General features: G+C 37.3%; 1 protein-coding gene across 5 annotated transcripts in view; it reads left to right on the forward strand.

Moving 5' to 3' along the window:
* The window catches only part of CASK (peripheral plasma membrane protein CASK), a 326,722-nt gene that overhangs the window by 154,873 nt on the left and 159,531 nt on the right, over positions 1-12,318 (forward strand). For 4 of the 5 annotated variants that reach the window (XM_090168459.1, XM_090168455.1, XM_090168457.1 and 1 more), the window contains one exon: positions 11,644-11,765. In XM_090168459.1, the coding sequence (XP_090024585.1) occupies positions 11,644-11,765 (122 nt within the window). The remainder of the gene's footprint in view (positions 1-11,643; positions 11,766-12,318) is intronic. The other variant, XM_090168456.1, reaches the window with a different exon arrangement.

Consider the following 12,318-nt stretch of genomic DNA (forward strand, 5'->3'; position numbering starts at 1 on the left):
AAATCACATTTTGGTCTATATTTTCCAAAATTCTCAGAAATAAATGTTATACATAATATAATTAAAAGTATATAAATTAATTGAATTACTTTCTTAAGTGTCCCCATCATAATAAACACCCGCAAGCCAAAACTAGAACTAAAACTTGAACCTTATCACCACCCTCCTACGCATTGTAACCCGGCCACCTGTTTAAAGGCATTATAAGTCGCTTCATGACTTGGGCCTAAGGTGGTGCTTTGAGTATTAGGCTTGCTTATTATTATTATTAGTAATATCCTCACCGCTATAGCTAAGTATGGCAAATATAAAGACACGCTTATAATTGGTGAAAATTGAACCTATTCTGTTTACTCTAAAATTCCTGTACATTATTGAAATTTGATTATTAATGGTATTACTCACCTATTGCTTAGCGTAACATTCTATCTTGACGTAAACCTCGTCACAGTGTCAAAGTTCAAATGTAGGTAAAAAAACTGCAAAGGCTTTCGGCACATTGCTTCGGACATCGCTTAGTAACCTCAACGTCTAAATCGATAGAATCGAGACCCTCAACGCTGAATTTCCCAAAACAAATTTCGCCCCTTCCCTTCCCCCCTCTTTCTTGCCCAGGCAACGCACATGGGTTTAATGACGAAATTTTATTTGTCTTTTATTGGGAGGGCAGGCGTTTAAGCGTCTACGCGCGAAACTAAGCTTAGCTGGTTTCATTATGAAATGCTACACCACTGGCTTATTTACGAGTTCATAGTCTCGGGTAAAATAACGGAATGGTCGGTTCTAACTCCTCCCCCTTCTCAAAGGCATTTGGAAACTCCCAACAGTAGGTGCATAATCTAGCCGTCGCGTTAGGTGTTAAAAGCGCACGCAATTCCGTTAATGCTATCGTGTTAAATTGTTGTTCGACTACGTCTTATTAGTGGATTGAGGACGTTTCTTCCGCTAAGACGGCATTGATTTTGAGAAACTTAAATATACGGTTCTCATTTACGCCGCTTTGGACAATTGTGTTTTATTTTAATTACGAATTAAAAATTATAACTGTACATTTTCGGCATTTTGATGGGAATTGTGGTATGTTTAAAGTTTTTGAAAATTTTCAAAACGGGGGATAAAAATACTTTTGAAAAGTTATCAATTAGATTAGACCATAAGTGGATAATAAACATAAGTATGACACTTCCTATTCACCTAATGCATTTTTTTAATAATATGTCTGTTTCGCCAATGACAACGTAAATCATTACGTACCGACGGACTGACAACTTTCCGCGAACTGCTCCTAGTATTTGGAGTAGTGTTGTAAGTGAAACTGACCGAGGCGTTTTTCCTGAAAATTTTCCGTATTTTTCCGAAAAAATAAAAAAGTTTTAATTCCATGATTACTCTAAAATATATTGTTTGCAAATTTAAATAAGCTGAATTTTCACCTCATTTTTTCGAATCTAAAAGTAAAACTAAACCTCTAGACTAGTTTAAACTGGTTAACAATGTAACACTATAAATGTTTTGTAGTATGTTTACTGATATTAGACATTTTATATCAATAAAAAGTTAAAAACATTAAAAACCCTTAAAAAGTCATTTATGTTTCAATTTTTTATTTTTCCGATTTGCGGAATATTTTCCGTATTTTATTTTTCCGGAAAATTAACAACACTAATTTGGAGGAAGCCCGGAAAATCGCCAGCCAAGGCATATTGAAAATTGAAATGCTTTCAAAAGTGTAAATAACGCTTACTTTTATAAACACTGGCTCCATTTCAAAGTTATTTTCTGAAATTCAAACGTAAACGCGTGTACGCTCGTATTTGTCAAACTAACCAACTATTTTGCCAACGGAAAGAGTAGGAAGGGAAGAATTTCCGGTTCGGAAACTTCCTATTTCGCAATCACTTCACGACAGACTATCATTAACCGAATGCATTCTGGGCCATACTTATGTTTATTACCCACTTCTGATTAATCTAATAATTTACGTAATTTTACTTTTGAGACCTTAATGTTACCAAAATGCAGACAATCCTTATTTTAATTTAAAAGTGAAACAGCTCTACGAAAAATAAACTAAAGCGTCATCTATTGAAATTTTTAGGTATTAAAAATAAAAAAATAAATAGGTGACGTCATTCTTCTTAAAGCTAAAGTACAATAAGTACGTTTACGTTCAAACCATTTTGCCAGATTTATTTTCCATTTAATACTACAAATTAATATCGTTTCACCGCTTTGCCACTAGGTATCGCTCTATTCGTAACGCGGCTCACAAGTCGGTCGATACGCTAACTTCGATTTTCAAGATTGTACTTTCTAGGTTTCGTTTCCCCGTTTGAAGGATTTTGTGTAACTAGTCTTCGAATATAGCCCGCAGTTGCACAAGATTCTTCTCCGTTGGTCAATTTCATTCGATTTCGGACAGGTGAAAGCGCCCCCTAGCCATTCACCCCCCCCCCCCCGGGCTAAATAAGAATCCGCGTTTCGATCCGCCTTTTATATCCTCTTGGATTGGATTTTTATTTGAGCAGTTGCGTTTGATCGTTGAAAAGGTTGAAGTCCGGTGCGTCTCCAATACGTGTTGTATCAGGGTTCGTCCTCTCGCGTATCAGAAGTACATAATACATCTCTTAGCTGAGAAGTATCCTGCTAATGCTATTCGGCGTTCGCTTGATTTTGTTAAGTTCATTTTGAACGAAGAAATTGTGCGGTGCTAAATACATCGTATGCTAACTTTATTAAATTATTACAGACCAAAATTCGTAGACATATGTCACGCTAAATACGTCGTATGCTAACTTTCTTAAACTATTACAGACCAAAATTCGTAGGCATATATCGCCTTAATCAATTTGACTTAAATCATGATTAAAACCAAGATATAAATCAAGTGATTTCTTTGAAAAATTCATTGATTTAAATCCTACAATGTATTTTAATGAAGGAATAAAAAATTACAAAAATATTAACTAATAATTAAATTCAATTATGATTTCATTTAATTTAAGATTAGCTAACTCATAAAAGTAAAATATCCGTTAATTATATAAGAAAAGAGTAATTAATTGTATTAAAATCAATAAAATCAAACATTGATTGATTTGTTTAATACCTCTGGTATTTGGTGCAGCTCTGGCCGCTCTTGCCTTTGGCCTTAAAAAATTTGGCGCCACTGTACAGGGTAATTTGAAACATTGAAGGGGTCTTCCATAAGATTGTTTTGCAGGTTATATTTCCCTTTATTAAAATAAAAAAGTGCCATTCACGAATCAAAACCACGCACGATCTTGATAAGGAAATAATCACGTGACCACGATGGGCGTGTATGCTGTGGTCGACGTAAACACGTTACCATGGCAACGAAAATCAGGGTTGGCAAGTTTTAAACAAAATGTTTAAAACAAGTATTTAAAACACGTTTAAAACAAATATTTTAAATAAACACCAATTTGTTTTAAACGTTTTAAACTATCTGTTTTAAACATGTTTTTATAAGGTAAATTTTCATTGTTTTTTTGTACGATTTTGGTTATTCAATAGAAAAAACCATTCCAAGACTCTAAGAAAGGTAAATTGTATTGATAACGGGTAGCTGGATTTTAAGATTATCTGAAAAGAGCGACTGAAAGGGCTCGATATGATTTCATAAATTTCCTACCAGTGCAAAAATCCTACGAACGCATTGAATTTTGTCTTTTTGTTTAAATAGAATGTATATAGCTGCCAATATACATCTATTTGGGACCCTACCTATGCACGAGATAAAAGTAGGGTTGCTGTTTAGTCGGGCTGTGCCGGTACAAGAAACACGGCCGGTCTGGACAGATCGGGTTAAAACTGACTAGGCGCCACTCCTAGATAAAAATTAAGGGATTTCGGTCGATTTTTTTGAAATTTTATGATGTGATGGAAGTTTTAAGATTATAGAGGTATCTAAGTTCTTATTTTTTATAACATTGTTTATTTGTGATGATTTATGACTGCAGACATGCACATTTCAATAAACCAAAACTAAAAACAATGTGTGGATAACTAGCTATTTTCCCTTTTCTTAGTACTATGCGACCGAAAATTCCAGGATGATAGCTATATTAAAAACCCTACTACAGGTTAGGTAGTATTTGCATGGGGCATCGAAAACCCTAAGGCCGTCAATGGTTGGTTCATCTTATTGACACACTTAGGGTAACTATGCCACTTATGAAAATACGTTTAATGATACGTAATATTTCTTTAAATGAGTTTACTCGTGAGTCTGATCATAGACAGTATATATCCCTAAGGATATACATGTATACTGTCTATGGTCTGATTCATAAGTATAATGAATAGTTTAAAATGTGTTTTAAACATAGTTTTTTATTGTTTATTATGTGTTTTTTATTGTTTGATTTAAAAACAGTTAAAAACAATGAATCTTGTTTAAAACAATAAAAAACATTGTTTTTGTTCTTTTTGAAAAAAACAAGGATTTTGCCAACCCTGACGAAAATAGGCCACACCAACGAGCAAACTTATAATATTATTTGTAAATATGTAGATGTCGATAATTGAATTTTATTTATTATTAAAGAGTAAGTTGCAAAATGATTTTCGGAATAGAAACTTTACTTTATATTTTTCTAGTTCATTTGATGATGGGTTTTCCGAAAATGTCACTCAATTTATGAAATGCCGTCGTTAAGTTTATTTAATATTGAAATTAAATTTAGGTGCAGCGCCCCGCTGCGGATTTTACTCTGGACGATAATTTTATCGCGCATAGTTTGTGACGTCATGGACTATGGTTCCGTCTGAATGTTTCCCACTGCATCTGGTAGATTAAATAGTTCCCACTATCCTACCAAGATCATACCTGTAATTTCCTTGGTAGATATGGCGATGACAATTGAGCTCGCGCGTGTGTTTAAAACCATGTAAGCACCCGCGTCGAGAAGGCGGTCAAAGTATGTGAATGTTAAGAGGGGGTCGAGAAGGGGGTCAAAGTATGTGAATGTTAAGAGGGGGTCGAGAAGGGGGTCAAACTATGTGAATGTTAAGAGGGGGTCGAGAAGGGGGTCAAAGTATGTGAATGTTAAGAGGGGGTCGAGAAGGGGGTCAAAGTATGTGAATGTTAAGAGGGGGTCGAGAAGGGGGTCAAAGTATGTGAATGTTAAGAGGGGGTCGAGAAGGGGGTCAAAGTATGTGAATGTTAAGAGGGGGTCGAGAAGGGGGTCAAAGAATGTGAATGTTAAGAGGGGGTCGAGAAGGGGTCAAAGTATGTGAATGTTAAGAGGGGGTCGAGAAGGGGGTCAAAGTATGTGAATGTTAAGAGGGGGTCGAGAAGGGGTCAAAGTATGTGAATGTTAAGAGGGGGTCGAGAAGGGGGTCAAAGTATGTGAATGTTAAGAGTGGGTCGAGAAGGGGGTCAAAGTATGTAAATGTTAAGAGGGGGTCGAGAACGGGGTCAAAGTATGTGAATGTTAAGAGGGGGTCGAGAAGGGGTCAAAGTATGTGAATGTTAAGAGTGGGTCGAGAAGGGGGTCAAAGTATGTGAATGTTAAGAGGGGTCGAGAAGGGGGTCAAAGTATGTGAATGTTAAGAGTGGGTCGAGAAGGGGGTCAAAGTATGTAAATGTTAAGAGGGGGTCGAGAAGGGGTCAAAGTATGTGAATGTTAAGAGTGGGTCGAGAAGGGGGTCAAAGTATGTGAATGTTAAGAGTGGGTCGAGAAGGGGGTCAAAGTATGTGAATGTTAAGAGTGGGTCGAGAAGGGGGTCAAAGTATGTAAATGTTAAGAGGGGGTCGAGAACGGGGTCAAAGTATGTGAATGTTAAGAGGGGGTCGAGAACGGGGTCAAACTATGTGAATGTTAAGAGGGGGTCGAGAAGGGGTGGAAATTTAGTACAGTCAAAGGAAGGACCCCCCTTGTTTACGCCACTGGTGTATCAGGAATCCATACCTCTACTTGGAATGCTTCTCGCGGTAGATTTTCGTCTCGATGTGGCTGACGGTTTTTTTGACGTCACTATGTTAACTTAACAAACAACAACGTGGGAGGGGATGTTCTCTCTCGTAGGCGGGGCCAAAGCCGTCAGAGTGATTTTACCATACACGATACGCCAGGATAAGCATTCCAAGTAGAGGTATTGATTCCTCAGTGACATTGACGTCAATCACCACGCTAAAATTCAAATAGTTTTGGCGTTCTACTAATTTGCCAGTTTCAGTAACATTACCGCCATCTATCGGTTTCAAACATTTAGCACTGAATAAGGCAGCGCGTTCTTAAAATTAGTCTCGCGCTTAAGTACCATCTTGGCCAATTGCGATAATATAAAAGCTCGTGTCAAAACTGTTGAAGTTGACTGTACTTGTGGTATTTGATAATACATTTACATTATTGAAACTGGCGAATTATTTCTAATAAACTACGAAACGGAAAGCAACGAAACTTTATAATTAGGTACTTTAAACGTAAGCGTTTAATAACGAATAATTTACAACTTACTCTTTAAATCGATAAACTCTGGATCATCCGCTCAATGACAAGTGGCTCGAGCCGGCAGAGGTTAAAGACATCTTATGTACTTCTGGCGTTATGAAAGACTGGGAGAGTTAGTCGCGAAGGAGTTTCGGCGCGCTGCTGTTACCCGCTGAATAGAGCAACCCTCTTCTTTGAAGTGTTCCGATATTTCAATCGCAAACTGAACTCATCCTCTATTAGGAACGGCTTCTTTTCGCTTTTTGGCCGGCACTTCGATTCGTCGAACCATCCCCGCTGAGTTCTTCCAAGTCAGATAAAAGATAAAACTACTCGAGTTGAAATACAAAACTAGTTCAGATCTATCTTTTCCCAATAGATGAAGGAATTTTAAGCCTAACCAATCTCACCGAGATGCAAACTCTGCCTTCTACGTACAATATATAATCAGGGGGGCAAAATCCCCAGGGCCCGGCGGAGAAGGGCCCAGAAGCGTTTGCTTTTTAGGGGCCGGTACGATAAATTCCAGTTAATAATCACCACCTTAGGCCTAAGTCATCAAACGACTTTAAAAGGCATTAATTCAGGTGGCCGGGTCACAAGGCGTAGGAGGCTTGTGGGAAGCGTGCCAACAGCTTCCTACATTAATTATTACCGTTAACCTCTACAAGATCTTATGTTAAGGGGAGATAACTTGAAAACTCTACGTTTAAGTAAAAACGCGAACAAGTAAAGAGACCAAGAAGTGGGGGAGAAAACTAAGCTTTATTGGGGAAAAATATGCGGTACTTCGGCCGATAGGCCTTCAAGGTGAAAAACTTTATTAGTGGTTCCGAGTTTTCACACAGTGCCACAAGCTGAAATCGAACCCGGCACCTCTTGCTGCGAAAATTTTATTACTAGTTATATTAATAATAAAAGATAAACATTGAAGGAGGTCTAAAAAAATTTAAATTTAACGGAAACGTTCTAGTTAAATTTATCACAACAGCCAACATTTTTGTGAAACGTTGTTGGTCAAAACGTCTTGCAAACCGAGATGCAACTACAGCTTTTGTTGGTAAATTTTCCAGTTTTCAATATTACTCGACTCGAATACTCGAGGGAAAAAATATTCGTACTGGATTGCCTACAACCACTACTCGCACAGCCCTAGAAGTTAGACGACCTATATTTTAGCTCGTGACTCAGGATCACGATATTTCGTTTCCGTGTATTGCATTTAGGGAGAGCTAATTTCGGAGACCTACCTATTCCACAATTCTAAACGCTCATTTCTTTTGACGTTTTCAATTGCAGAAAGAGAATAATAATTTTCCATTTGCGGTCCACTAATTGACATTCGTTATCTTTATTTGTATAAACGTTATACAGAGGCATACTTATGAGTGATTATGTTACATTTGGTGGAACGTGTCGAAAGTTACGTTCGCCAACAAAGTTTGGCAAAAATTTAAGCTCGTGTGAATGTAGGATTTGAATGGATATAAAATTACCATACTAACGTTTGATTTGAAGATTGCTCTTGAATACCGGATAATTCCATTGATTACATAGTTGGAAAAAACCCGACAAAAACAGGTTTTTACCGGGAAATGTGGGAAAAACTCTTTTCATGCTAAATTAATCATTGATAAATCTACTAAGTGACTAATTTGGTCATTGCAAATAGGAGAGATGAAAAAAAGTCAAGAAGAAGAGTGAATAGAAGAATATACTGCTTTTATTATTTATTTTTTATTGAATTTAGCCACTTGAGGTGGAAAAAACCATGGAAGTACGATTTTCCACACGTTTTTAACAGGAAAACAATAGGTGGAAAAAACCGCGGGAAAATCTAGTTTTTTCCTAGAAAAAACCGCGGTTTTTTCCACCCTTGGAAAAATTGGGCCAACCCTGATTGATTACCTTTGATTACCCGTGATTGTTCTTCAATACCGGTTCATTCCATTGATTACCTTTGGCAGGGTTCGTACAGAACCTGGATGTCCTGGAAAACCTGGATAAGTCAGGGATCTGTAAAATGGAGAAAAAATGTCAGGGATAAGTCAGGGATTTTAGTTAGTCAAGCAAACCACACATTAACAAACAATTTTTGACCTAAAGTAATAAAAAAATGTCCAAAAATGTAATCGAAAAGGTCAGGAATATTTGCAAAAGTTGGTCAGGGATAACCTGGAAAAGTCAGGGATTTTAGATCAGAAATTTTCGTACGAACCCTGTTTGATTTCCAATGAATCCTTTTAGAATGCCGGTGAAATACTGTTGATAACTATTGATTTTCTATGGTTGCCCTTGAATACCATCGAATACCGCTGATAACCTTTGATCACTAATTACTCTTTAGTTCACGTGATTCAATCTATTATTTGTCTATAGAGTGAAGTGTCTTGATTAATATCTTCCCCTTATAAACGCATTTTATCCAATATCCGCGGAAATGATCTTTTGAAAAGAGTCTGTATTTTCTCCATTGATTATTCTTTCCCGCGTATTTCAATAGGAGAGGCTACCTCGCGTTTTCCGCGGTAAGGGCTAGTTCCTTATTAGTATTTTTGCTTTTAAGCAAATTATTTTTCGCTGATACTTCTTCTTGTAATTGAGGATGAAAATTATCCGCAATGACACTCTATGGAACTGCACACGCTACCGTCATAAACAGTTCACTCAAGGTCATAAAATTTTAGGACCACTTTGGTCCTTAAAGTCGCGAGGTTTCTTAATGTGTTTGTAAAGCGAAATTTTAGTTATTCTAAAGATCATTGGCTCGAAAAATGGCGTAAAATGATGAAATCTTATCTAAAGCTTAGAAGTTAAGTCTTATATTTAAACTTAACTAGAATAATTATATTGAGACTAGAGGTCGGCGGAACGAATAAATTAACCGGCAAAATTTCGATTAATCATAAAAAGTTGGGTTAATTGTTTTTATGAACATTTTATACGAATAAACAACGATTTAATATGCAAAAATAATCGGTTTTTTCGTATATTTTTTGGATAATTTGCGGTTATGAATAAAAATAAATAATTGGATAATTTCGTATTCAAACCCGACCTCTAGTTGAGACGGTCAACGGGCATAATGGTCGAATTGACCAGCGGTTCTCCATTTTGTTTTTGCTATGGAACCCTAAATTATCCACCTAATTCTGGCGGAACACCAACTCATTTTTTTACGTATCTTTAAAGACTCTTGACACCTAGGAGCAACAAACACAGCACCCCACACAAGGAGAACGGAGGAACTAAGTAGCACTGGTCAAAGTTAGTGTATTTTTTGATTTTTCGTCGTTCTGTGGAGATGCTATCGCCATCTACCTACGATATAATACCAAAAAAGGATCCAGAAAGGCGACAATAAATAGTCTTTTATGTGGTCTATCTCGAGTCGAGAATTCATTAAACCTTTAGCATACGAAAGTACAGGGATTGTCACCCTTTTGGTAACTATGTCACTTTTGCTTATGCGGTTATTTACTTTTGTGTATCGAGAGGCTTAAGATTTGGCCCGATTTTTCATGAAGCAGGGCGGCTCATTCTTATATTTTATCTGGGAAACATGCAACACTGGTTGGCTGGTCGAGATAAAATATAACAAACGAGATGACACCTAGGAGCAACAAACACAGCACCCCACACAAGGAGAACGCAGCCCGTCAAAAGTCGTGCATTTTATTGTGTACAGTTTTCATTGGTTACGCTTTAGCGCCTGCTGCCGTCGGAAGGGGAAAATTCGGAAATTGTCTCCCCCCTTTCCATAAACATTCAGTGTAAAGGCTCGTCCAATGAAATTTGTACACAACACTGCGTTAGTGTGTTTAAAGGCTAGCTGCGTTTTCTTTGTTGTTTGTCGCTCATAGTTGACACAAACCAAGATGGCCGCGCTGCGAATTCTCGGAACACTTTTCGGGAACCGCTGTAATAGACCATTCTATAAAATCCGAACTAAAGACTTTAAAGCTATTGCTATAGGACTGGCAACTTTAATTTTTCTTTGGTTTTAAGAATTTGGTTTAAGTTACGTCTTTATTCGGGCTATTACATATTTTTAGTTTCTTCCTCTAGTATAGAGGAAAGAGGCTGTTATTTTCGCTCCTGCTGTATGCTGTTGTGGTGGTTGTGAATAATACAGTGGAAGCTATAGCTCCGTACAGTCTATAGCTATAGTTATCTCTATCTACCTATGCCAGTGCTGTGCCGCAGTTTTTAATCAAAGGGGTTAAATCAAGAGTGCTAGGAGGAAGAGGCTACTATTGTGACTGTGGTATTTAGGAGCAACAAACACAAGGAGAACGCAGCTAGCCTTTAAACACTCTAACGCAGTGTTGTGTACAAATTTAATTGGACGAGCCTTTACGCTGAACGTTTTACGGGCAGGGAGGAGAGACAATTTCCGAATTTTCCCCTTCCGACGGCAGCAGGTGCTAAAGCGTCTAACCAATGAAAATTGTACGCAAGGAAATGTACGACTTTTGACGGGTTGCGTTCTCCTTGTGTGGGGTGCTGTGTTTGTTGCTCCTAGGTGTCATCTTGTTTGTTATATTTTATATCGACCAGCCAACCAGTGTTGCATGTTTCCCAGATAAAATATAAGAATGAGCCGCCCTGCTTCATGAAAAATCGGGCCAAATCTTAAGCCTCTCGATACACAAAAGTAAATAACCACATAAGCAAAAGTGACATAATTACCAAAAGGGTGACAATCCCTGTACTTTCGTACGCTAAAGGTTTAATGAATGCTTGACTCGAGATCGACCACATAAAAGACTATTTATTGTCGCCTTTCTGGATCCTTTTTTGGTATTATATCGTAGGTAGATGGCGATAGCATCTCCACAGAACGACGAAAAATCAAAAAATACACTAACTTTGACCAGTGCTACTTAGTTCCTCCGTTCCTCACTACGAGGCGTTATTTGTTGGTTTGAACTTCCTTCCCTCCCCAAGGCATAATTTCTCTTCTCCCCTCCTAACTTGTATTTCGCTCGTAACATTCATTATTAAATAGTTCCGATTGTACACACTTTTGGTAATTAGGGCACTTTTGCACATAAGTAGTATTTTATTGAATGGTCTATTTTGTCCCGGCAAGTAGGGGGGGAGGCAGTCATTGAAATAAATGAATTCTTGGTCTATCCATCCATAAATACCAATTGATCTGGTGGTTTTGTATTTTCTGAAGGAGCAGTCTCAGCCGTGCTGGATAGCCTGGACGACATCCACTGCCTGACCGAAAGCACTGACCACGAGAAGAACTTCTTAACGTCCGTCTTAGAAGACAACCAGCTACATGCCCTGCTAGACGTGAGTACCATTTTCCCTAACAACCATTCTTGGTTTCTATACAATCGCCCGGGATTACTTGACACTGTTTGGAAAACCGTAGATATGCTTAAACTAAGCAAAGTAATACTGTTCGATCACATTCGAAAATCCCTAAAGTAACGATACTAAAAGCGATACGTATTATCAAAAGTAATTTAATTTTCGTAAGTATCGACACGTTCCATTCACATAGTGCAAACCTTTTTTACTGAAACTGAAAAAAGTGTTGTAAGTCGGAAAATTTTCATTTCATGATTAGTATAATATATGGTTTGCAAATTTAAATAAAGCGGCATTTTCGCCTCATTTTTTCGAATCTAAAAGTAAAACTAAACCTCTAGACTAGTTTAAACTGATTAACAATGTAACACTAAATATTAATGTTTTGTAGTATGTTTACTGATATTAGACGTTTTATATCGATCAAAAGTTAAATTACTTTTTAAGGGTTTTTAATGTTATGTTCCAATTTTTTATTTTTCCGATTTGTGGAAAATTTTTCGGAAATTTTTCCGCATTTTAGTTTTCCGGA

This window comes from Leiobunum rupestre, chromosome 3, assembly GCF_980474605.1.
Source record: "Leiobunum rupestre chromosome 3, qqLeiRupe1.1.hap1, whole genome shotgun sequence".
Lineage (NCBI taxonomy): Eukaryota > Metazoa > Arthropoda > Arachnida > Opiliones > Sclerosomatidae > Leiobunum > Leiobunum rupestre.